A 27,656-nucleotide genomic window follows, 5' to 3' on the forward strand; every position below is an offset into this window, starting at 1 on the left:
GACACACCCAGGAACAACGCTGAACCAGATAGATGGGCACCCCATGACCCTACCGGGTTGACATATCAAATTAGCCATCACATTTGGTTATTAGAGATATAGCAAGTAAAGACATTCGTCCACTGGTGGTTGATAGCTGGCATCATATCTGATCGGTCAGTGTCTATGCTGTACAAGTTATTAAATATTTTGAGTATTGCTACTGATTATACATATTCTGTATTAAGTAAAATGGTTTTTTGTTTTTGTTTTTGTTTTTTAAAGATTTATTTATTTATTTATTTGGCAGACAGAGATCACAAGTAGGCAGAGAGGCAGGCAGAGAGAGAGGGGGAAGCAGGCTCCCTGCTGAGCAGAGATCCTGATGCAGGACTCCATCCCAGGACCCTGGGATCATGACCTGAGCCGAAGGCCACTGAGCCACCCAGGCGCCCCAAGTAAAATGGGTTTTTTCACTAAAGTAGAAAAGTAAATCAAAGTTTATAGAAGTAGAGAAGTTTAAAAATAATTAGCTAGAATGGATAAATGAATTCAGTAAGGTCACAGGATATAAAATCAATATACAGAAATCCATTGCATTTCTATACACTAATAATGAAGCAGCAGAGAAAAAAGTTAAGAAAACAATCCCATTTATAGTTGTATCAAAATCAATAGCTAAGAATAAATTTAACCAAGGAGGCAAAGACCTGTACTCTGAAAACTATAAAACTGTCACGAAAGAAATTGAAGACGACACAAGTCTATGGAAAGATATTCCACGCCCATGGACTGGAAGAAAAAATATTATTTAAATGTCCATACACTCAAATCACTCTAAAGATTTAATGCAATCCCTATCAAAACACCAACAGCATTTTCCACAGAACTAGAGCAAATTATCCTAAAATTTGCATGAAACCGAAAAGACCCCAAACAGTCAAAGCAATCTAGAAAAAGAACAAAATGGGTGGTTTCATAATCCCAGATTTCAAGATATACTACAAAGTTGTAGTAATCAAAACAGGTATGCTACCGGCACAAAAATAGACACATATATCAATAGAACGGAATAGAGAGCCCAGAACTAAACCCCTTATTTTATGGCCAATTAAACGTACACAAAGGAGGCAAGAATATGTGATGGGAAAAAGACAGTCTCTTCAACAAATGGTGTTGGGAAACCTGGACGGCTACATACAAAAGAATGAAACCGCACCATTTTCTTACATCATACACAAAAATGAAATAAAAATGGATTAAACACTTAAATGTGAGACCTGAAATCATAAAAATCCTAGAAGAGAGCACAGGCAGTAATTTCTCTGACATCGGCCATAACAACATTTTTCTAAATATGTCCCCTGAGGCAAGGGAAACGAAAGCAAAAATAAACATTAGGACTGCATTAAGATAAAAAGTTCCTGCACTGCAAAGGAAACAACAAAACTAAAAGACAGCCTACCGAATGGGAGAAGATATTTGCAAATGACATGTAAACGGTTAGCATCCAAAATGTATAAAGAACTTAATACAACTCAACACCGAACACGCAAATAACCCATTTAAAAATGCGCAGAAAACATGAACAGACATCTCTGCAACGAAGACATCCAGATGGCCAGCAGACACATGAAAAGATGCTCAACATCCCTTCTCATCCCTCCTCAACAGGGAAATGCAGATCAAAGCCCCAGTGAGGTGGCAGGGGCTGTGGTGGCCACAGGTGGGTAGCTGACATGCAGCTCCTTGTCCACGCCCAGGAGCTACATACTCTCAAGGTGACCGGCCAGGAGATGGTCACCCAGATCAAGGCTCCTGTAGCCTCACCGGAGGGCATCGCTCCAGAAGCTCAAGTTGTGCTCTTGGCAGGCACACCCTTAGAGGATAAGGCTACCCTGGGTCGGTGTGGAGTGGAGGCTCCGATCACCCCAGCAGTAGCCGGCCACATGCTTGGAGGTGAAGTCCATGGTTCCCCAGCCCATGCCGGGAGAGTAAGAGGGCAGACTCCCAAGGCGGCCAAACGGACAAACAGAAGGAGACAGGCCGAGCCAGGCGGTGGATGTGTACAACCGGCGCTTTGTCAATGTTGTTGCCCACCTTTGGCGAGAAGAAGGGCCCCAGTGCCAATTCTAAAATCCATTGTAGTCCTGGCTTTCCCCCAGTAAGGCCACTTAGTCCGGTCAAAACACACACACACACACACACACATATGACACAATGAGATATCATCTCACACCTGTCAGAATGGCGAAAATAACACAAGAAACAAGAAGTGTTGACGAGGATGTGGAAAAAAAAGAACCCTTGTGCCCTGTTGATAGGAATGCAAACTGGTGCAGCCACTGTGGGAAACAGGATGCAGGTTCCTCAAAAAAATGAAGAATAGAATTACCATATGATCCAGTAATTCTACTACTGGGTATTCACCCAATGAATATAAAAACACTAACTCACAAATATATCTATGTTCCCCTATGTTGATTGCAGCATTATTTACAATAGTCAAGACATGGAAGCAGCCCAGGTGTCCATTGATAGGGGAATGGATAAGGAAGATGTGATATATATATATACATATATATGTGTATATATATATATATATACACACACATATATATATCATACATTATATATATAATATTCTATTGCACATCTATATATGTACAATAGAATATTACTCAGCCATAAGAAAGAATGAAATCTTGCCATTTGCAACAACGTGGATGCAGTTGGAGAGCATAATGATAAGTGAAGTGAATCAGTCAGAGAAAGACGAATACCGTATGATTTCCCTTACAAGTAGAATTTTTGAAACAATGAGTGAGCAGAGGGGAAAAAAAAGAGACAGACCAAAAAACAGACTCTTAACTACAGAGAACAAACTGGTGGTGACCAGAGGGGAGGTGGGTGGGGGAATGGGTGAAACAGGTGAAAGGGATTAAGAGTACACTTACCATAATTAGCACTGAGACATGTATGGAATTGTTGAATCACTATATTGTATACCTAAAACTAATATAACATTGTATGTTCACTATACTGGATTTAAAGGTTTTTTTAAATAAATAAAAACAATTAGCTATGGTTCTCATTAACCCTTCAATATTATTTTCTGATTTTGGTGTAAGGCCAGCTTAAAAAGAACTATCTAACCTTCAATATTGAATGTTAGAGTCAGAGCCCCCTGTAATTTGAGGAAAGCTTAAATAGTTTTTATACGGAGAGGAAATTCACATAAAATTAACCATTTGAGAGTAAACAATTAAGTGGTTTACAATACTGTATACCCACTGGCACTATGTAGTTCCAAAATGTCTCATCAGCACGAATGGAAACCCCATCCCCATTAAATAGTTGCTCCCAAATTCCCATCCCCTACCCCTGGCAACTGCTAATCTGGTTTCTGTTTGTTTGGATTTGCCTATTCTAGACATTTCACAGAAGCGGAATCCAGCAACCTGTGACCTTTTGCGTCTGGCTCTTTCAGTGAACAATGTTATCAAGTTCATCCATGTTGTAGCATGTATCTCTCTGTATTTTATTCCTTTTGTGTGGCCGAATCAGATTTCGCAGCAAGTGTACACCATACTTCGCTTATTCATTCATCTATTGATGAGTTTTTGGGGCTGTTTCTTCCTTTCCAGCTGTTGAGTTACACTTTTAGCAGTTCAATCAAGCGGCAAAACCCCTGCCTATCTCCCTCCATTCCACACGATGAGCTTAGCTACCCTAGAGAAAGGACTGTGACTGCTTTAAGCATCTTGTGGCACTTGGCTGTCTTTCCCAGAACCGTCTTTTTTTATCTGCAAGCCAAGGACAAATCTGTCTCATCCCCCCCAAGCCTCCGCAATAGAAAAATTAATCCATCCCCACAGCATAAACCACTCCTTTCCTTCCTCTGCCTCCCTGCTGACCAGCCCTTCCCTGAATAGGGAGCTTTTCAACCTCTGCTTTTGCTTTCCCGAAATTTTCCATCTGTAATTTGCCGGCCGTGCATTTGGTCCTGTGCAAGCGATCTGATACATGCAAGAGTATTTTTTTTCTGATCTAAACTCTCCCTTAAAAATAGTTTGATATTATATAACTCAGCTACTCCTTAGCATCACTTGAACAACACATTTAAACAGAACTCATATGAACCACGTTTCAGCTTTTCCCTCCTCCTGCTGACCTCCCTGCTCCATCATGGTTGACTGGCCTTACGTCTGGCTTTAGGAAGTAAACTTAAAGTAAGCTTAAGTCTGGCTTTACTCAAAGAGTGTATTTTAATTAAGTAAACAAATTCCTACAGATGTTATGTTTCTGACATAGCAGGATGCATCAATCCAGGTAAGCTGCCCATTTCTTCTTTTGAAGTGCCATGAAGATGGAGTGTACGGTGAGAAGTACAGGTCAGTAGGGTCAGACTTCTGCGGTGGCCCTCAAGTCACACTGTGGCAACAGCTATCTTCTCTGGACATCGGCATAAGAGCAATATCCTTCATACTTCTACTCAAGACAACCTTACTTCTGGACGTTCCTCAGCCCTGTATTGCACTAAAGAAATAATTATAGGGGCGCCTGGGTGACTCAGTGGGTTAAGCCTCTGCCTTTGGCTCAGGTCATGATCCCAGGGTCCTGGGGTCCAGCCCCGCATGGGGCTCCTTGCTCAGTGGGGAGCCTGCTTCTCCCTCTGCCTGCTGTTCCCTCTGCTTGTGCTCTCTCTGACAAATACATAAATAAAATCTTTTTTAAAAAAAGAAAAGAAATAATTGTCATTAGGATTCTAAAATCGGAGGGAACAGTGTGGATCTCTCCTTACACAGTGCTGGTTTACCCAATAGACAGTCTAAGCACATGCTTGCAAACCTGGGGCACCAACTTTTTGGGGGTTGGTGGGAGAATTTGGTCCTCATTATTTTATATAAGGCATCAAGATAGTCATTGTGGGAAAAATAGAATATGTCTTTGAGTCCTGTATACTTCGTTGATGGTATATTGTTATTTTATTTTTAAAGTTATCATAGAGTAAAACTGACACTTTGGTGTGCTACATGTTTTAGCAATGAAATTTCTGACCAGATCTTTGGACTCATTTACTTACTTTTTTTCCTCTTTGATGTGAGGTTGTGCTTGAGGGAATGAATGGACTTATAGTTTACTGTATGTAGTTTACTATGATAGATATATGGGGGGAAAAAACCTATATACAAGGGAGGGAGCAATAGGACCAAATGTATTAAGGCAGGAAAACACAGGGAATGGTCAGTAAAGGGGAGTAGTCCAATTTTCAAAAAAGTATTTTATTTACTTATTTGACAGAGGAGAGAGAGCACAAGCAGGGGAGCAGCAGGCAGAGAGAGAAGCAGGCTCCCCACTGAGCAGAGAGCTCAACGTGGGGCTCGATCCCAGATACCTGGGATCACGACCTGAGCTTAACCACAGACACTTAACCGACTGAGCCACCCAGGCGCCCCAGAAGTGGTCCAATTCGATCAAAGTAGAACATGGGATGCCCAAAGAGAGTAACGTAAGATACTTCAGGAAGCGTTTGTTCACTTGGGTGCACAGCAGAGCTAATTATGGTGTCACTGTCCATACTTGGCTGAGCTGGTGAGTTTTATTGATAGAGATAAAAGTCTTTGCTCCACAGGCCCACAGAGCAGCCGGAACCTGCCAGCTTTCTCTCCAAGGTGCTCCAGAGGAAGCCCTTGGATTCGTTCAGGGCATCACAGCGTTTCCATAAACAAATGAGGCTCTCCTACCGATTAAGGGGCACAAGCTACTTCAGATACAAGCGTGTGCAGTTGAAGAGTACTAAGTGCTAATGTAGTAAGTTGGGGATTGAGTCTGTTTAAATAGACCAACAATCTCCGTGGGTCTAATTTTCCAAAAGAGTGATCCTGTCTGGTATTTCTGGGATTCTTTGGAACAAGAGACATTTCAATAGCTCTCTCTCCAGCCTTGCCAAAGTGAGGGTGTTTAGAGATTCTGACACCAGTAACAGACATTCTATCCACCTATGTCTTTTTTTTTTAAAGATTTTATTTACTTATTTGACAGAGAGAGACACAGTGATAGAGGGAACACAAGCAGGGGGAGTGGGAGAGGGGGAAGCAGTCTTCCCACGGAGCAGGGAGCCCGATGCGGGGCTCAATCCCAGGACCCCAAGTTCATGACCTGAGCTGAAGGCAGATGCTTAACAACTGAGCCACCCAGGTGCCCCCCAACTCTATGTCTTGCTACTGAAGAGGGACCAAGCTTAAATGACCACATGGAGGGTGAAGTGGAAATGTGGGTTCAATTGTGAAATGGCAAAGATCATTTACGGCATTTACTTTTTCAGAAGTGTCAAAAATTTTTATTTTGGGGGCCCCTGGGTGGCTCAGTCGGTTAAGCAGCTGACTCTTGAGCTCAGCTCAGGTCTTGATCTTGGGGTGGTGAGTTCAAGCCCCATGCTGGGCTCCATGCTGGGCCTGTAACCTTCTTAAAAAGAAAAAAACAACTTTTGATTTTCCTACGTATAACTGTTTTTGCTATTTTAAGGCTCGCCCGGTTTAGAAACGAAATTTCTACAAAAGTCGATTCATTTGAATATCTGCTTTAATTCATTTATTCAGTCAACAAATATTAGCTGAATACCCACTATGTGCCAGGCCCTATTCTAAGTCTCGGGGTAAGGCATGAGCAAAACCAAGTCTCCTGCCCTCATGGAACTTGTGGTCTGGCGAGGCACAGGTAATAAATTAGTCAACACATAGGTATCCTATCATCACATGGTGATAATTACTAGAAGGAAAATTTTTTTTAAAGATTTTATTTATTCATTTGACAGACAGAGATCACAAGTAGGCAGAGAGGCAGGCAGAGAGAGAGAGGAAGGGAAGCAGGCTCCCTGCTGAGCAGAGAGCCCGACGCAGGGCTCAATCCCAGGACCCTGAGACCATGACCTGAGCCGAAGGCAGAGGCTTAACTCACTGAGCCACCCAGGCACCCCTAGAAGGAAAATTAAGGCGGGATGAGGGGATAAAGCGAATTTTATGTTAAGTCAGGGGCAGCCTCTCTTAGCTGGTGATGTGTGATGAGAGACATCAATGTAGTGAAAAGGTAAACTTTGCAAAGGTCCAAGTCAAGAACATTCCAGACCATGAGAGCAGCAAATCTGAAGGTCCTGAGGCAAGAATACGTTTGGCATGTTCTGACAAGGACAAGAGCATGCCCAGAGCAGGATGTTCAAAGAAGTGAGACATGAGGTCTGAGAAGTAGCCAGGATAACAAACATATTGGCCCATGATTCAGATTTTGGATTTGGTTCCGAAGAGATTGGAACCCATTGAAAAAGGTTCACATGATGTGATTCACAGTCTAAAAAGCCCTCTGCTTGCTCCATCTGTGTATAAGTTAAAACTGTCCCCCCTGATTCCTGATGACCAGTTGACATGGCCTCCTGAAAATCCCAAGTTGTCTTATTTTAGACAAGGTGAACTTGGCCTTAAGTGCAGACACTGGGAGAACTCAGTACGATTCCAGTTCTCTGCCTATAGTGTTGTTCTCTTTGTGTCTTCCTTCCTGGGAGACATGGTCCAAGTCCCCTCATCCACAGCTGCCTGAAAGGGCCCTACTCAGCTTTAAGGACACATACCCCTTGTGCAACTCCGGTGGTTCTTGTCCCTAAGCCTGTCGGATGGATGGCTATTGTCCCTACATCATTGTTAAAACCTGGTGGCATTTCATTACTTGGGCTCTCCAAAAGAATTACTGACCCAATCAGTGGTGACGCTCCTGATGCTTGGAGACTTGTCCTATTGCCTTGCTCTGACATGTCTGGTGTCAAAATTCCCCCAGTGATTGCGGCAAAAGCCCCTTTTTCTTTTCCTCCAAAAGGATAAGCACATACCTGGATAGGCTTATAACATAACTTAGAACCTAGAGTACTAAAATTGCCACATTGTTCCAGGAATAGCTTTCATTCTGGTTTTTCTTTTTTTCCCTGTCTCAGAGAAAAACCGAGAAATGAAGTTTCTTACCAACCAAATGGTAGAACCAGATTTAGAATTGAGAAAGAGCTATTTGTGAAAAGTATGAATCTATGTCATTATATGTGGCTTTGTGGCTAAAGATATACTAATTTGCCATTTTAAATTTCCCCTTCCTCAGTGCCGAGACTCTCAACTTTGCTGACATTTATTCAGATCCTATTTTTGCTTATCGTTTTTTAAGTAAACTCTACACCTAGTGTGGGGCTTGAACTCACAACCCCAAGATCAAAAGTCACATGTTCTACCTACTGAGCCAGCCAGGTGCCCCTTAGATCCTATTTTTAAAAAGAAGCTTCCACTTACCGCTTTTATTTGAAAATATATTTAAAACCTGCAATTCCTCAGGAAAAATATGGAGAGGGCTTTACTTTTGTTGCAGGCATTAGATAACTAAATAACCAAGACTAGCATTAGCTTGAACTTTACCTTGGAATGTGTCCACGAGGAGGAAAGAAAGCCAGACTAATCTTGACTTTCTCTCCTCCAGCTTTTTGTATTAAAGACCCTCCGACACAAGTAAGTGAAAGCTTTTCCATGCTTATAGCAGCGATGGTCCATCTTGAACTTCTGCGCACTCAGAATGGAGATTTTGCCCCGATCCCTGACTTGTCTTCCTCCCCTTTTTTCAGTCACTGTTTTACTTCATTTGGATTCCTTATCATTCAAACCACATTATTTGGGAGGATGAACTATGGGTTGAATCCGACTGATTGTCAGTTCTGATTTGGGAGGAAGGTTTATGAGACTCAACAGGGCTCTAGCTCATTGTTCAGTATTCCAAGAAATATCATTGCTCTGATTCTCAAGGTTTTCAAAATCTGACAAAGAATGTTGGACAGCTAATATATTTCAGCCATGTTATTTCAGAGCAGGTCTCTTTAGAGACTGGTGGATGTCCCCCATCACTCCCCAAAGCTGACTTTGGCTATAATAAGGTTTATTTAAGTAAAATAAAGTCAGCTAACTGAAGATTAGCCTCCACATGCCTTTGCTATAATGCAAAGTCTACAGTCACCCCGAAGTCAAAATTTGGCAAACTTCGCAACATACGGTGTCACACCACTGACTTTTATTATTTTGGAAAGGGAATAAGCATGAGCCAGGTGCACAAAGAGAACGCTTTCTCTCTCTCTGCTCAGAAATTTTCTCCCAGACAATCTACAGATGGAGTTAATATGGTCATCTTAAAATGAAAATATCCCATGGATAGGTTAAATATATTGCCTTTGATTTTAGGGAGCAAGTGGGTTGTTAGGGGTTAGAGCTGAGATTAGCACAATTTTTCTGTAACAATCCAGATAGTAAATATTTCATTCTTTGTGGGCCAGATGGTCTCTGCTACAACTACTTAATTCTGCTTGCTGTGGTATGAAAGCAGTCATAACACATAGCTGAATGGGCATGGCTGTGTTCCAATAAAACTTTATTTACAAAAACAAAGTGGTCTGAGATTGGCCCCTAGATGATAAGGCTTAATTAGAGTAGAGCATAGGTTCCTTGGCACAATTATTTCAGCACAGCTAGGGACATCATAATATTATTGGACAACTAAGAAAATGCCTTGAGGTCGGGTGGCTACTTTATAATTTTGCCATCGATCTACTCAGAGTCACCTCATCTGCTCCTTTTAGGCTGGAGGCTAAAACAGTAGAAACTGTGGATATTTCTTTTCATTGATCTTGTTCTCATAATTCCCTTAGAAATAACGAGACCCAACATTTTTATACATTAGAATTTCTAGATGTCTTGCCGACAGCACATTTCATAAAGTACCCATTGACCCTAAAAAAGATTTTTATAGGAGCAATTTAAAGTCAAATAAATAGAATTCATTTCAATGCATCTCACTCCAGTGTATAATTTTGCACTTGGCCAAACATCACGTTCCATTGTCAAGCTTTTTTGAACTCATGTAAATGGTTTGGCACACGTACTAAGACATGTATTTGTTTATTACTTTATATTATAATAACCATGTATAACTATTCTGTTTTTCCACTGGGGCCTAGGGGGAACTATCCTTCAATGAGCACTTTCACATCTGTTTTCTCATTTAATAAAATTTAATTATATTTGCAGATGAATCATAGGGAAGATAAAGTTACTTGCCCAAGGTCACCCAGCTAGTTAAGAGTGCAGCCAAGCTTCCAAAACAGGTCTGTTTGACTACAGAGGTTTTGCCTTTTCCACTACATCACAATTGCCTACAGGAAGCTACTTGTAGTTCTTGGCGGGCTTTATCTTTTTTTTTTTTTTTTTATCCAAGCTATTTTCAAGTAAATCAAAGGAGAACTGAGTAACACAGTATTTAGTTCTTCTCATATATTTTGGAAGTACATATTTTCAAAGGGAGATATGGTGGATGCTTTTGTTTAAACAACCATGGTTCTATGACTAGAATATTTCCAAATAAGGGTGGCTTCCAAAAATTATTTGCTTTCTTGGCAGTCTTCATACATTCTTTGTGAATGCAACTAGATTTCCTATCTTCCCTTGTTTAGGAAAGAATCATATGTTAATAACATTTTTTGAAAGGTGTGGCTTGGTGATATTCTTTTCAGATTTGAAGTAGCTGAACTTCCTGGCATCATAAGTTCAAATCATGGAGAAGCCAGCTCATACTAAGTTCGACATTCCAAAATTGATTTTTGTTTGGGTATAGCTTTGTGTAGCCCTGAATGTGCATATGAGTTAGGGGTAGAAGTTACTGCCCAAATCTTAAGATACAGTTATTTAAGCCTTTTTATCAGATATGGGACAAATTCCCTTCTGTTGGAATTTTCTTTTTTTTCTCTCTTTCTCTTGGGCAGAGCAAAAAACACTACAGTGAATCATTGCATGATTAAAAAAAAAAAAGGTGGGGCTGGGAGAATTGACCCATAAAATGGCTATAGCCTATATGACTCTCAGACCTCAATCAAAATACTGTTGTGCAAATTGGAAGGGGAGGTGAACCATGAGAGACTATGGACTCTGAAAAACAATCTGAGGGTTTTGAAGGGGCAGGGGTTGGGAGGTTGGGGGAACCAGGTGGTGGGTATTAGAGAGGGCACGGATTGCAGGGAGCACTGGGTGTGGTGCAAAAACAATGAATACTGTTATGCTGAAAAGAAATAAAAAATTAAAAAAATATATATATAACTACTTTCCCTCACATCTGTATTTCAGACGTTGAGCATCAAAGGCTCAATGATAGGGGGCTTTTGGGGAAAAAAAAAACCCCACTAACTTCAATCCTTCTTAGGATCTTCTCAAGGTTGGGGGCGCCTGGGTGGCTCAGTGGGTTAAGCCTCTGCCTTCGGCTCCAGTCATGATCTCAGGGTCCTGGGATCGAGCCCCGCATCGGGCTCTCTGCTCAGCAGTGAGCCTGCTTCCTCCTCTCTCTGCCTACTTGTGATCTCTCTCTCTTTAAAAAAAAAAAAAAAAAAAAAGGATCTTCTCAAGGTTGTCAATATCACACCGTCAACCTCTTAAATGGTGCCAAGGTGTTGGGGGAGGGTAATCGGGGAGATAGCAGTGATGAGATGAAAGGACAGGCATGTAGTTATCCATCAGAGGTCGATATAGGTTACTGCTAAGATGTCCACTCTCCTGGCCCACATGGTTTCTTTGAGTCAGAGATCTTTGGCTTCCTTCCTACTGCCCTTGGGGCCCAGAAAACTTTGTCATCTTCATATGTAGACCTGTGTGGAGAGAACAGCTCACAGCCATTTTTTTCTAGGGTCTGGATGCTTCCTTGCTACAAGTGCTATGAAATGAAGTAAAAGATCCTTGGTTGTCTTGAAGAATTTCTTATGTTTCGACTTCATTCCTCTCCCCCAGCTTGGAAGAATCCATTTCTAGTGTGAAGAAAAGCCTTTTCCCTTTCTCTGTTTTAAAGGACTTCTATCCCTGTGGGATTTCTTCCTCTATGAGCTTAGACTTTTTGAATCCCTGAACTTGCAAGCTCCTTCTGTTTTTTGCTAAGGTGCCCTCCCTCTTTCCCTTCAGGCGATGAGAACAGAGCCAGCCATCTGCTTGGATGGAGGGAAGAGGAAGGGGCAAATATACTGACAACAGAGAGTTGAAGTCTCAAAATACCTGTTCACCTTATTCATTACAACCAATAAATCGTTTTTCTGTGAAATTTTCCCAGGACTTGGCACACTTTGGTTTGGGGTGCGGAAAGAACAGTGATATGGTGACTTTCATAAAAGCCAAGTCCTTAAAAGCCTCCCACTGTTCTCAGGTGTGGCCACGGTGGTGAACAAAGAGATGCTCTTGTGCGTTTCGACTTCTTTTAAAGCAAAACAAAACTGTATGGTGACTAACATAATAAAAACAATTTTAAAAATACTTAAGTATTTGAGAGAGAGAAAGAGAGAGAGAGAGAGAGCGCACACAGAGGGGGAGGGGCAGAGGAAGAAAGGAAGCAGACTGTCCGCTGAGCAGGGAGCCCGATGCGGGGCTCCATCCCAAGACCCTGAGATCATGACCTGAGCTTAAGGCAGATGCTCATTGACTGAATCACCCAGGCACTCCTTAACTTTTCCTTCTCAGCATAGAAGAGCTTTCTGGAAGCTGTCTTTGCTTGCCAACCTCAGCAGCTGGGCTGTCCTCCCTCTGGGCTCTCCTCAAGCTTCCCCTTCCTATTGCTCCCTCCTGGCAGGTCCACAGCTCTAGGGAGCAACCAGCTCTCCCTGAAGTCTGCCGTGCGACTAAGGGCCATGTCAACATGAGCTACAGAATCAATAATTTTCGGATGGATTTGGGGTTTTCTAATTATCATTGATACTGATTACAGAACTGCTGATTGGGCCACAACAAAGTAAATAATTTTCAGGCATAAGACCACCAAAACAGCCAGACATGTTGTACTGAAAGAAATGCAGCTCAGAAACCAAGACTCAGGAAAGTTAAAGGGCTGGTCTAGGTTCAAACAGCAAGTTCATGAATGTGATTAAAAGCCACCCCTGAGAACCCTGTTAAGGGCAGAGTTGTGATCACATTCAAATACATTGCAAAAGACTCTCCCGCTCTTTGATGACTCTAATAAAACCACAGCAGTGGCTGATAAAACAACACCATATAACAATGGTCCACATGGGTTCTAGACCCTGACCACTGAGATCCTAAGCTAGTGTCACCACTTAGAAACTATGAAATTGGGCCTTGTTACTTTTCCTCTCTGTGCCTCAGGGTCCTCATCTGTAAGGTGGGAATAATAATAGCACCTGCTTCATGGAAGTTTGAATGAATTAATACATATAAAAGCACTGAGGATAACATTTGCCTCATTGTGGGCATTTATATTATTTGTTATTATGAAATTACCATTACTTCAGAATAATATCCCAGTGATGCATGTAGAGAAGTTAAATGTGCATGTGAAGATTGAAGGACATCAGAACAGAGTCTGTAATCACTGCGGAACTGGGGTAATCACTTACTCACTTGTTAAACATCCAGGGAAATCATGGGTTCATTAGATGCTATAATAATTTTAATAGCAGTGTGTCTGAAAGCTGTAATGTGACTTGGAGACTTTGTTTTTAATAATATATGATTATAATGTGTTTGAAATGCTTCTCTTTCATAGTGTGTTAAGAGAGTAAAATGATGGAAGGGACATAAATACTATTATAACTAGCAACTGAAAACTAAAAATGAAAGCAATAAAAAAATTAAAAAATTTAAAAAATTAAACTGAAAGCAATAATAAAATACCATGATTCCTCTACCATCAATAACCAAAAACATGTTTACGAGTTGTTGAATATGTTTTGAAATGATATCCTAGGGGTGCGTGGCTTACACGGTCAATTGGGCAACTTGGTTTCGGCTCAGGTCGTGATCTCATGGGTCGTGAGATTGAGCTCCACAACGGGCTCTACGCTCAGCACAGCGTCTGCTTGAATTACTCTTTCCCTCTCAGTCTGCTCCTCCCCCCGCCCCATGCACTCTCTCTCAAAAATAAATAAATAAAATCTTTTTAAAAAATAAAATAAATAAGTAAATAAATCTTTAAAAAAAAAGGAATGCTATTCTAATACTTGGCTGCAGTTTAGAGAGTTAACTTGAAAAAAGTATTCCAGGAAACAATATTTCTTAAAATGTTGGAAATTGTCTCTTTGACATCATAATCCCAATTCTAAAGTTTATCTTAAGAAAACAAATATGTAACCAAAATTAATATTTATCTACATAAATTCTGTTTTTAAGTTTAAATTAGGAATTAGAGGTAACCTAAAAGCTCAACAATTGAATGGCAATAAATAATGATACACCCATAAAAAGACATATCATACAGGATTAGAAGTCGCGCTTTTAAGAAACGTTTAATGGCACAGAGGAGAGTGCTCATGGTGTAATGCCAAGTGACTGAAGTAGGAGGAGGAGACCTGCATATACAGAAGCTCAGAAATTATGTTTAGTTGTCTCTAATAGAACCCTGACTAGAGTAGGTTATTTAAATAGGGTTTTATTTTTTCTCACCTAATAAAAAAATGTGGAGATAGAATGTCCAGAGCTTGTGCCTTGTCTCCACAACATTATCAATGTCCCAGGCTCCTTCTGTCTTTACATTTACCATCCTTGGCCTGTGGCTTTTGTCCTTATGCTTGTCACCTCAAGGTCACAAGATGGCTGCTCCATATCCAGCCCCACATGCTTGCTCCAGGTCAGGAGGAAAAAAAAAAGAAAGAAAGAAAAGAAATAGCAAGGGGAAACTGATGCTGAAGCAAGTCAAATGTTGCCAGAAACCTCCAGTAAACTCTCCCTTACGTCTCATTCATTTAGAACTATGACACACGATTACTCCTAACTTCAAAGAACACTGGAAAACACTAGTTTTTAGCTAAGAACATTGCTATACTGGGTGGAATTGGATTTCTTCAATATGAAAGAGGGAGAGAATGCATATTAGACTACTAATAGGATTTCTTATATCTGGTGCTACTATAGTTTAAAAAAAAAAATATAACACAAACAGCTATCCTTTTATTCTCTTGCCCAGATAAAAGACCGCAGCACTATATACCAAAATGTTAACAATGTTCATATTTTAGTGGTAGGATTCCATGTGTTCTTAATCTTATTTACAATTTTCTGTACAGTTTGACTTACAATGGCTTGACTTATGGTTTCTCTACTTTATGATGGTGCAAAAGCATTAAACATTCAATAGAAACCATATTTGGAGTTTTGACTTTTAATCTTGTCTAGCAATAATGTGGTACAATCCTCTCTTGTGATGTGGGGCAGTGGTAGCTCCCAGTCAGTCATTGATCTCAAGAGTAAACATCTGATACCCTTACACCCATTCTGTACAACCACCCTGCTTTTCACTTTTGGTACAGTATTCAATGATTTACATGAAATAGTCAACATTATTATATAATAGGCTTTACATTAGATGATTTTGCCTGACTATAGGCTGATGGAAGTGTTCTGAGCACATACAAGGTAGGTGTGGCTCAACTATAATGTTGGGTAGGTTAGGTGCATTAAATGTGTTTTTGATACATTACATTACATTAAATGTGGTTTTGATTTATGATAGTTTCATCTTATGATGGGATTGTTGGAACATAACCCCATTGTAAGTCACTGAAGACCCGTGTTCTGCAAGTCTTCTATAGTAAACATATCCTACTCTCATAATCAGATAAAAAGCAATTTTTAAACAAAAATTTACATATATTTCATTTCTGTTGTGTTTATAATAGCCAACATTGGGCAAACAACTTATATATTAATCAGTTGAGGACTAGCTAAAGAATTATGGTATGTTCATACAATGAGACGTCATAAAAGCTGAAAAATGAAATACATCTAAGTATACTGATGCGGAAAAGGCTCATGACATGAGACTTTAAAAAGTAAATTTCAGAACACTACAATCCCATTTGTTTTTTTAAAATACAGAGAAATCTGGACAAGGCAGAGATATCCTTATAAACACTGAAGAGGCTCTCCAAGGCTATTCCCCAGCTATTAAGTTTTCTTGGGGAACAGTATTGAGGGAGGAAAGTATTCTTTATTGTTTTCTAAATGAATACTTTCTGTATTTGAACTCCTTTTTACTACAAGAACATAATGTTTTATTATTCAGTCTAAATATATGAAAAAGAAACAAAATATTTAAATTAGTCCACTAAAGGTTTGTGGTCTCTAAGTCTCCAAACTTCTGGTTTGGGGACAGGAACTTCTGTTCCTTTTGGGTTGAGTGAAGTATGAGATGTTGCCTTCCACAGCTTCAGAACTGAGCTGTTGAATGATTGAGTGGATACGTCACATGGCTATCAGTGAGGAAAGGGGTCTGAGAGCCCCCAGAACTGGAAGGGTGGTAGCAGACCAAAAGATGGATTGCATTCTAGAAGGCACCTTCAAGCTTTAAACACTAGTAAGGCAAGACTTCAGGACGGAACAGTCGGATCCTTTCAGTTGGTGGTCTTGGATTTCACATGAGTATTTGCTTTAGTTCTCGATTGACAAAATGCTCCTATTGTGGTTCTACGAGCTGTTTATAGCCTTCTTACAGGCTTCTTTCCTGGGAGATAAAGATAAAGTCGGTGGCAGGTGACATCTTGGAGCACACCGCACATGGTCCCTGTTCTCTTTCTGCAACCAGAAGGGCCATGATTACCCCTTGGAATTACTTCAGCTTTAATGTACCCAGCATGCAAAGGGCTTATGGCAAGAGACAAATAGGACCATGCTTCAAAAATGAACTTATTTCCACTTGCGTTGTTTAAATATGCCGAAAACGCTGAAGAATGTGAGACAACATTTTATGTATAAAAGCTCCTGTTGGGAGTGGTTGTAGAAAAAAATGTTTCAACTAAAAACACTGAACTTTTAGCACTTCTGTCAAACCCGCCCCCCCCCCCCCCCGCCCCCCGCCCCTCTGCCTTTCGTAAGGCAATAAAGTAAAAACAAGCAGCTTCTACTCCCAAGACTGCACATTCTCCTTTTGGCAGCTCTGTGTGCACTTTTGATTTATATGGTTTGTTTAATTAAAAGTATGAAGAATTTTCTTTCTCAAATTCTTTCACACATTCTTTGATTCCCAGTGTCTAGGCTTCAAGGATTTTTCCATCTGCTTCTCCTAATCACCCAGAGAAATAGGCTCGCCTAACTGCTCTCTTTTTCCTGTTGTGTAGCCCACAATGTGAGAGTGAGAAAGTCTATTACTTGTTTCAGTTTCTGTTTTCTTCTCTGGCTACCTTAGAATCAGATACGAAAATTAACGAATATATATGCGAAGTGCTTGAGAAGTCATTAAAGATGCGAGCAACGAAGTGTAAAGGGTTCTTTTTCTTTTTTTAAGATTTTATTTATTTGACAGAGAGACAGATCACAAGTAGGCAGAGAGGCAGGCAGAGAGAGAGAGGGAAGCAAGCTCCCTGCTGAGCAGAGAGCCTGATGCAGGGCTCGATCCAAGGATGCTGGGATCCTGACCTGAGCCAAAGGCAGACAGAGGCTTTAACCCACGGAGCCACCCAGGCGCCCTAAAGGGTTCTAATATTACATTTGTTCCCATTGTTTTGCATCTCATCTTGAGGGTTCTGGGGTTCTAGTTAATACTGAAATAGCTTGCCTTTAAAGATTGATTGATTGATTGATTGATTTTAGAGAGAGCACGTGCATGGGGGAGGGGCAGAAGGAGAGGGAGAGGGAGTCTTAAGCAGGCTCTGTGCCAAGTGCAGAGCCCGACATAGGGCTGGATCTCACGACCCTGAGATCATGACCTCATCCAAAACCAAGAGCAAACCAAGACAGACAACGGAATGTGGCACCCGGGCGCCCAAAAATGGCTTGCCTTTACATTCAATAGTAAGAACGAAAAATTCACAGCATGGGGGTGGGGAAACACCAGCAATGGTTGGTGCTTCCCTTTCCCTCTTGCAGACTGTGCCAAAGGATCTGTCATTCTTTTACGACCACCTCAGAAGGGGTCATCCAGGTGGTCATCTGTGGGGTCATCCTAGTGGAGGTTTTCTACTGCTATCATCCCACATGACCACACACTCCGTCCTCAAGGCCATCATCTAGAGCCACAACGTCCACTTTCTGGAAGAAAGGGTCCTTCCCTGTGGGGAAGACCATCATCCATGCGAATAAGGTCGGGAAGAGCTTCTACAGCTAGGGGCCTCTGAGAAAAGGCCTAAACCTGGGATTCAGGTCCCACACTTCCCAGCAGCTGAGGTGCCCATCATCATCTGCTAGACCTCTGGGAGTGGGGGGTGGCTAGTGATTGGGGACATCCTGAGGCATCTGCAGGGGGCAGGGACTTCCTTGACAGACCCACCGCCTCTGCTCCCAGTCCAGGATGTGGATACTGCTCTGTGGTGACCCTCATCTCCACACCGCCTGAGCAGGAGCTTTTCGAAACTTCCAGGCAGGATGCGTCCTTCCACAACATTCACATCTTAAAGTACAGTAGCCTCCCCCTTGTCTTCAGGGGAATACATTCCAAGACCCCCAGTGGATACCTGAAACCCAGGATATACCTAACCCTATATATCCTTTGTTTTTTCTCATACATACTTATCCTGAAGTCATTATCTTTTGTGATTCTCCTTAAGTCATTGTTTTATTCTCACAATTCTCTTAATTTATATTCTCTTAATTTATAAATTAGGCACAGAAGAGATTAAGAACCATAAATGGAACAATTAATATACTGTGGTAAAAGATATGCAAATGTAGCCTGTCTCTCAAAATATCTTACTGGACTGTACTCACTCTTCTGGGGATGATGCGAGATGATAAAATGCCTACCTGATGCGATGAAGAGGTGAGAAGAATGTAGGTGTGATGACGTAGCATTAGGCTACTAGTGTGACCTTCTGATGCTACAATGGAAGGAGCATCTGCTTCCAGATTACAGCTGATGGCGGGTAACTGAAGCCATGGAAAACGACACCAAGACTGGGGGGTGACTGCTTGAAGAGCTCTTGTTCCCTGGACCTGATGGAGAGGACAGTGGACATCTTGATGTTAGGGCCTCACTGTGGGCCAACACTGACCCTGGACACAGGCCATCTCGTCATCTCAGACCTCAGATCCTGGTTGCGTGACCTCAGCTACTCAAGGGGACTCCATGCTAGTCCCTTTCATCTAAAATGGGAAACTTCTTCCTTCAGGAGGGAGGCACGTTTTAAGGCTTGAATGAAATAAAAGTTAATTTATAAAGTTAAAAAAATTTAATGTATTTTAGTAAAATCAGCCTCACAACCTTTAAAAAAATTGTTTCGTGAAACTTTTCACTCATTGAAAACTAGCAATCTGCATTTCACGCTTCCTGAAAGGACAGCTCTATGAATGCTTTCAGGGGTTGTCAAGCAAATAGACTTAAGAGATGAATTTATGGCAGCATTCAGGAAACGGGACAAGCCAAACCATGAAATTGCATCCTGTGTCATTTGGGATGCCAGGATGCCTGACTTGCTTACAACTGTTCTGGTAAGCTCTCTTCAGTACTAGTTGAATAACCATTGCTATTCTTGCTCTCTGTTGATTTCTGACATCTTTGAACAATTATCATTTTCAGAGTTTTGGAACAAAGGGGAAAATGCCTTGGCTCCCATATCCATCCCTTTCAGAGCACTGAACATGTGATTGGAGAGTCCTGCTTCTCCTTTTTCTCCTGAGGACATAGGTATTGAAAAGAGAATTGGCTCTAGCTCACTGGTCTTACCCGTCTGATATACGGTTGCTAATAGGATATGATTGGCCAGACAGTTGGGGTATAATGTTGTGGCGGTGTGGCCACAGAATTTTAATTTCTTCCACAGGCTCTTTTGCTATTTTATTACTTTCCCCACTTGGGTCCATTTTTTTTATTATTTGTAAGGAAAAAAGTTACAGTCAGATTGTAGCCCTATGGCAGTGCCACATCAGCCATTTTGTGTTCAATTTTCATTTTTGACTGTCATGAAGTCTAAGATTTAAAGCACTGATATGAATCATTCCAAGATGTTCTGCTCCTTAAGACAACATAATAGCCAGACCTTCAGGTTCCCAGTCCGGTTATTAACGTAATTCAACCAGCCAACCAGGCAGGCAGTGATCCAGTCCATTGCTCAGCCACTGAACCCCAACAGAAAGCTCATTTCTTCAGTTATAGCAATCTTGTTTAAAGCTTTATAATTTGCGTAATGCTCTTTTAACAGACTAGTTTTCCAGAGTGCATCTGGAAAGTGTGTCTGGAAAATGGAGATGCTTTGGAAAACAGAGAAATAAACCTAGGGAAAAGGGGGATCATCTTCAGATGTGTTCACCATGTTTCCCTCTAGGTCTGTTTTTAGCATTTGACTACAGTCCGTTCAAGTCTACAGGCCATCATTCCTTCCATTCATCTCAAAGCAATTCATCATCATCTCCAAAGTGTGTTTTGATTTATCTGGCTTATGGAAAGGATACACTCGGGGTTGGAGGTGAAATATTATCAGAGAACAGGGCTACAAAAATGAAACTCTTGGCTTTGTTTATGGATGCTCCCCAAGTTCGATCCAGGCTTCTGCCGTATGCCATTCTGTTCCTTTTGTACAAAAACATGCTTGATTCCCTTGCACAACTGATCAATTCTTCAAAGGCCTCTGAGATTCAAATCAAGTGTCACATTTCCTAGAATGTCTTTCTTGACCTCTCCGCCTAGATAATAAATGATATAACAACTCCCATTTTTTAGTACTTCCTGTTAGCCAGAAAATGTCCTGTTTTGGGGGGAGGCTAGGGGGAGGACAGGGGGAGAGGAAGAGAGAATCTTAAGCAGGCTCCACGCCCAGCATGGAGCCTTACGCAGGGCTCCATCTCACAAGCCCGAGATCGCAACCTGAGCTGAAATCAAGAGTCGGATGCTTGACCAACTGAGCCACCCAGACACCCCCAGAAAATGTACTGCTTTGAAGTCATTATCCTTCGTGACTCTCCTTAAGTCATTGTCTTATTCTCACAACTACATTATGAGACAAATATTAATGAAATCAACCCAAGAGAGAACTGCAGCTTAAAAATATTAAGCAACTTTCCTAAGACTACACAGTTTGTATATGGTAGAGGCAATGAAGTTCTGTGGTCTGTACTTTAAGCTTCTAAAATATTGTTTTCCAAAGTGTGGCCCATGAAGCACTGATGCTATGGGACTTGATTTGAGATGGTATAGGACCTTTTATATGAATACTTTTCCATGTATTCATTTTTGTGAAACATACAGAGAATAAGAAAACAGATCAGTTCTCAGCATTTTGCCAAAGTTGCTTCATTTTTTAAAATTTATTTTTAAAGATTAAAAAAAATTCTTAATCTCTGCACCCAACATGGGGCTTGAACCTACAACTCCAAGATCAAGACTTGCATCCTTTACCGACTGAGCCAGCCAGGTACCCCACTTCATATTTCTATTTAAAGGAATAAAACATTATATATCCAGTTGAAGATCTCTTTGTCGATCTCCTCCAGATCGAATTCCTTTCCAAACCTCCTTAGAGGTAGCTACTGTCCTGAACTGAGTGGACATCATTCCTTTACAAGTTTTTAAACTACGGCCAGGTATGTATTTTTTTAAAAAACTTTATTTATTTATTTGACAGACAGAGATCACAAGTAGGCAGAGAGACAGGCAGAGAGAGAGGAAGGGAAGCAGGCTCCCCGCTGAGCAGAGAGCCCGATGAGGGGCTCTATCCCAGGACCCCGGGATCATGACCCGAGCTGAAGGCAGAGGCTTTAACCCACTGAGCCACTCAGGTGCCCCTGCCAAGTGTGTATTTTTAATATACAAGATGTAGCATTGTTTTGATTGTCTTCAGACTTCATATAAATAGCATACCATATGTGTTATTTTGCAACTTGTTTTGTTCACTCCCCATTTTGTTATTGATATTTATTTGATAGACACAGGTTTTGTTCCTGCATTTCAAATGCTGTGGACTATTCCATGATATCAATATGTCAGATTTATTTAGACATTTTTCTCTTGACTAACATATAAATTGTTCCCACTGTTTGATATTACAAATGATACTGCACTTAGCATTCTCGGGCATGGACGTCTCCTTGTGTACATGTGGTAGATTTTCTTTAGGATACAAATCAAGAAGCAGAATCGCCTGGGCATCTTCAAATTTACAAAACACTACCAAGTGGCTCTCCAAAATTTATCAATTTACACACACACCAGCAGTTTTTAAGAGTTTCCTTTTCCCAAAATCATTTCTTAGTTTTTGCTAACCTTGTGAGTAGGAAATGTTATTTCATGGGGCTTTTTACTTGCATTTCCTGATATTAGGTTGAAGGTTGAAGGAAGGTTGAAGGTTGAAGATCTTCTCATAAGCTTATTGTCCACTTGGATTTCTTCGGTTTTAAGTTGCCCATTTTTCCCTTTAAAAATTATTTTAAAAGTTATATCCAGTAAAGTCCATTCTTTCTGATGTACAGTTTTATGAGTTTTGACAAATGCATGGAATTGCATAATCCCTACCAAGAACAAGATATAGGACAGGATGCCCCTTTGTAGTCAATCTCTCTCTATCCAGGGTCCCTAGAAACTGATTTTCCATACCAAGAGTTTTGTCTTAGTCCAAATGTCCTATCAGTGGAACTACACAGTATGTATAGTTTCAACGTTTGGGTTCTTTGGCTGAGCATAATTTGTTTAAGATTCCTCCATGGGATGCATTTCAATAGTTCTTTTTTGGTGCCAAGTGACATTCCATTGTATGGATCTATGGCACTGTATTTATTTACCAATTGAAGGATTGTTTCTAAATTTCGGCAATTACAAATGAAGCTGCTATGAAAGATTGCATATAGATTTTTGTGAAGCCTAGTTCTTTATTTCTTGTGGGGAAATACCCAGGAGGAAGATTGCTGGGTGGCATGGTAGGTATATGTTTAACTTTATAGGAAACTGTCAAGCTGTTTTCCAGAGTGGTGGTGTCATTTTGCATTCCCACCAGCAATGTATGAAAGTTGTAGTGGCTCAACAGTCTTACCGGAACTTGGTATTATCAGAGATTATTTTTTAGTTTGGTCATTAGTATACAGAAACAACTCATTGTGGTTTTAATTTGTATTTAACTAATTACTAATGTTCAGCATTTTTTCATGGGTGCATTTGCCATCCATGCATCTTCTTGGGTGAAGTATCCATTCAGATCTTGTCCAGTTGTTGAAAATTGGGTCATGTGTTTCCTTATTACTGATAACATAATAATCGTTAATACAAGTCCTTTATCAGAAATGTGATTCGCAAATATTTTCTCCAAGTCTGTGGCCTTTTTCCCCTCATTATCTTAATAGTCATTCAAAGGACAGAAGTCTTCAATTTTGATGGCTTTCAATTTGTCAATATTTTATTTTATGGATGGTACTTTCGGGGTCACATCTAAGCAAACTTTGCCTAACCCAAGGTTAAGAATATTTTCTCTAATCCTTTCTTCTAGAATTTTACTGTCTTAGGATTTATATTTAGGTCTGGGTTTCATTTGAGCTCATTTTTATATAGGATGAAATATTTTTTTAAAGAATTATTTATTTATTTGAGATAGAGAAACAGCAGAGTGAGAGAAAGCATGAGTGGCGGGGGAGAGGGGAGGGACAGAGAGAGAGAAGCAGGCAGAAGAGGGAGCCCAGGCAGGGCTGGACATAGTCAGCTACTTAACCAACTGAGCCACTCAGGTGGTCCTCTCCTATTCAATATTTTTCAAAGATTTTATTTACTTATTTGAGAGAGAAGGAGGGAGAGAGAGAGAATGTGCATATGAGTTGGGGGAGGAGCTGAGGGAGAGGGGCAAGCAGACTCTGTGCTGAGTTTAGACCCCATTACAGAATTCAATGGGGGACCCGATGGAGGACCCGACCTCAAGACCCTGAGGTCATGACCCAAGTCAAATTCAAGAATCCGACACTAACCGACTGAGCCACCCAGGTGCCCCACTCTCATATTCAATTCTTTAATGATTATCAGTGTACCTAGGTTTTCTATTTTATTTTTGATCAATTTTGGTTGGTAATTAATTTCTTTTTAGCCTCACAACCTACTCTTTGTCTCTCCACCTGATAAATAACAAATTAATATATGTGTGTGTTTATGTTTTTTCACTTGTTTGTGTTATTGTGAGATATGCAACATTTTTATATGCATGTATTTTAATCTAAGGAAATGGTATCCTATTATATATTGTATTTCATTCTGGTCCCTACTTTTCTACTCAGCAACATATTTCTGAGATCTATTCGGGTTGCCATGAGTGAATCTAGTTCGTTGCTTTTAATTGCTGTATCAGAATCCCACAGTTTATATCTACCACATTTTACCTATCTGCTTCTGTAATGAAGAGCCCTATGGTTATATTCATCGTCCTGTTTCCGTAAACAGTTCTGAAGCAAATGTTTTGTCTCCTCTTCCACCAACAGATTGTTTGTTTTCCTATCACCACATGCCTACATTTGGTATTTTATATCTTTTTAAAATTTTGCCAGTCTAATAAGTGTCAAGTGAGAGCTCCATTTTAATTTGCACATCTCTGATTATCAGTGATTTTAAACATCTTGTCCTATACTTGCTAGTTTTCTGAGTTTTTTCTATAAATTGCCTGTTCGTGTTCTTTATGCATTTTCTTTTGGGTTTGGTGGTGTCGTCTTTGTGATCTGCAGAATGCCTTTTTGCATTCTAGATGTTAATTCTGTGTTTGTTTTTGAAAGTTTCTCCTCCCATAATTCCACTATCTAATAATTTTGCCAGTGCTGTCCTTTGTTGAACAGAACTCCTTCATTGTGATGTATTAAACTAAGCAATGTTTTTCTTTAAAGTTTGTGCTTTTCAAGTTTTTAGAAGAAGTTCTTCCCTACCGTGAGGTCACAAACATATTCTCTTATGTTTTCTTTTATTAACATCATTGTTTTACTCTTCCTATTTAGATCTTTAATACAATAAGTGTGTATTTGTGGAGTTAGATAGGGTGTCGATTGTATTTTTCTTCAAATAAATTTTTCTTCAAAAGCTGGTTTCCCCAATAATCTTTTTCCTTCATTGATTTGTTTTGCTACTCTATTCCATAGTTCTGTTATTACTGAGGCAATCCTTATCACTTCCTTTATAAGGTTGACTTAGCCATTCATAGGCATTTATTTCTCAATATAAATTTTATTAGAGTTATTGTTTTCAAACAATCCAGCTGGAATTTTGATTGGTATTGTGTTAAATAGATTAAACTGGGGAGAACTAACATCTTTTTTTTTTTTTTGAGAACTAACATCTTTATAATAAGTTGTCCCATCAAAAAGCATGGACTATTTTTTTCATTTATTTAAATAATATTGTGTTCTTCTATGTCTTTTATGAGAGATTTTCTTCATAAAGGCATTAGTTACTCTCACCCTTATATTTACATATTTTTTGTCATTATGACTAGTCTCACATTTGATTATCTTTTGTAGTTGGTTATTATTTGTGCAGATAAATAATTTTTGTAGGTTGATATTTTATCTGGCAACCATGCTGATTTCTCTTATTAACTGTAATACTTTGGTTTGTTTGTTGAATCTGTTGCTGTTGTTTTTCAGATAATTATATTCTCACCATATAATAACGGGTTTTTTTAAAGATTTTATTTATTTATTTGACAGACCGAGATCACAGGTAGGCAGAGAGGCAGGCAGAGAGGGGTGGGGGAGGCAGGCTCCCTGCTGAGCAGAGAGCCCAATGCGGGGCTCAATCCCAGGATGCTGGGATCACGACCTGAGCTGAAGGCAGAGGCTTTAACCCACTGAGCCACGCAGGTGCCCCCAAATAATAACAGTTTTATCTCCTTTCCAATCCTTCCATTTTTCATTAACTTATTTTTTCTTTATACCACTGATCACAGCTGACAATAAAATGTTAATGATAGATGGGAGAATTATGATCTTTTGTCTGATCTTAAAGAGAATGAATCTAAAGTTTCTCCATTGGGAGACCTGACTGGTTCAGTCAGGGGAGCATGTGATACTTGATCTCAGGGTTGTGAGTTTGAACCCCATGCTGGGTGTGGACATAACTTAATAAAATCTTTCAGAAAAAAAAATTTAAAAAATAATTCTCCAATAGTTGTAATACTGGCTTTAAAAAACATAACTTTTAACAGGTCAAAAATTTTTCCTTCTATTTCTGGTTTGCTAAAGATTTTTTTTCTTTCTTCTTTCTTTTCTTCCTTCCTTTCTTTTTAGAGACAGCAGAAAGGGTAATAATATCTTTTTGTGTACTTATGCTCCAGGAACTATGCTATGTACTTAAATGCATTGCTCCCTTTTATTCTCACAGGCACTTTAAGAACTATATAATATTAATCTCCATTTTACCCATGAGGAAATAGAGCCTCAGAGAGGTTCAATTTTAATACATTATCCAAAGAATGATGGGAAGATGGTACTCAAACCTTGGTTAGGCTGCCTTCAAAGGCAGAATTTTAATGAAATGCCAACATCAATGCATTATTTACGACCTTCTGTATTAAGCCTTAATAATTTGCACTTACCTCTTTAGTCCCGTATTTACTTCTTTCTTTTAACTCTGAGTATGATCAAACTTATCAGCATCCTCTCAAGGATGACCATGACTTCTGATTTACTTGACCAGCTGTATTTCTACTGCTCCCTGAGCTCCCCTTTCAACCTGTGACCTTTCCATCATTGAAGAAACTCTACCTGCACATTAATCAGAGAAGCGGTATTAAATCACCTTCTTAGTTAAATTTTTCTCACACGAGGCAGGATCCAACTTTTATGTTAAACACTGAGGAATGTCAACAAATCAGGATGTTTTTGCTTAAAAATCTCTATTTTAGTATTTTTAAAAGTTTTCATTTTAGAATAATTATACTTATATAGTATAATATACTTATATAGTATAATAATTATACTTTGACAAGAAGTTTTTTTTTAAAAAGCATGTCCAGGGATGCCTGGGTGGTTCAGTGGGTTAAGCCTCTGCCTTTGGCTCAGGTCATGATCCCTTGCTCAGCGGGGGGCCTGATTCTCTGCCTCTGCCAACCTCTCTTCCTGCTTGTGCTCTCTTTCTCTCTGATAAACAAACAAACAAATAAATAAATAAATAAAATTAAAAAAAAAAAAAAGCTTGTCCAAAGAGGTCTTCTGTACACTTTACCCAGTCTCCCCCAATGGTATCATTGTGTAGAACTGTAGTACAATATCAAACTAGAAAATTGTGTAAAGGTCACAGAGATTACTCAGATTTCACCAGTTTCCCATGCAGTTATGTGTGTGTATGCGTGCGTGCATGTGTGTGTGTGTGCGCGCGTGTGTGTGTGTAGCTCTATGCAACTACATGACGTGTAGATCTGCGTGATCACCACCACAGTCAAGATAGAGAATTGTTCCCAGAGCCCCTCATGATACCACTTATAGCCATATCCACACCCTTCACTCCTACCAATCACTAATCTGATCCTCATTTCTAATTTTGTTACCTCAATAACATCATTTAAATGGGATCATACAGTATGTGACCTTTTGGATTGACATTTTTCACTTGGCATGATTCCCTAGAGACTCATCCAGGCTGTTGCTTATAACAATAATTCTTTCCTCCTTCCCTTCCTCCCTCCCTTCCTTTTTTAGAGGGAAAGAGTGGGGAAAGGCGGAGGGAGAGGGAAAGAGAATCTTAAGCAGGCT

At 40.1% G+C, this 27,656-nt stretch overlaps 1 protein-coding gene and 1 pseudogene across 1 annotated transcript; both read left to right on the forward strand.

Annotated features, from left to right (window-relative positions):
* The first annotated feature begins 1,715 nt into the window (after positions 1–1,715).
* Positions 1,716–5,789, forward strand: LOC111160961. Its single transcript, XM_022524372.1, is given in 4 exon segments — positions 1,716–2,004; positions 2,007–2,143; positions 4,339–4,373; positions 5,615–5,789. Coding segments are annotated over 4 exon segments (633 nt in total). The 5' UTR covers positions 1,716–1,718.
* Positions 5,790–6,644: 855 nt separating this feature from the next.
* Positions 6,645–27,656, forward strand: part of LOC111160962 — an 85,474-nt pseudogene continuing 64,462 nt past the window's right edge.

Source organism: Enhydra lutris, unplaced genomic scaffold (assembly GCF_002288905.1).
Source record: "Enhydra lutris kenyoni isolate GAN:26980312 unplaced genomic scaffold, ASM228890v2 scaffoldscaffold80, whole genome shotgun sequence".
Lineage (NCBI taxonomy): Eukaryota > Metazoa > Chordata > Mammalia > Carnivora > Mustelidae > Enhydra > Enhydra lutris.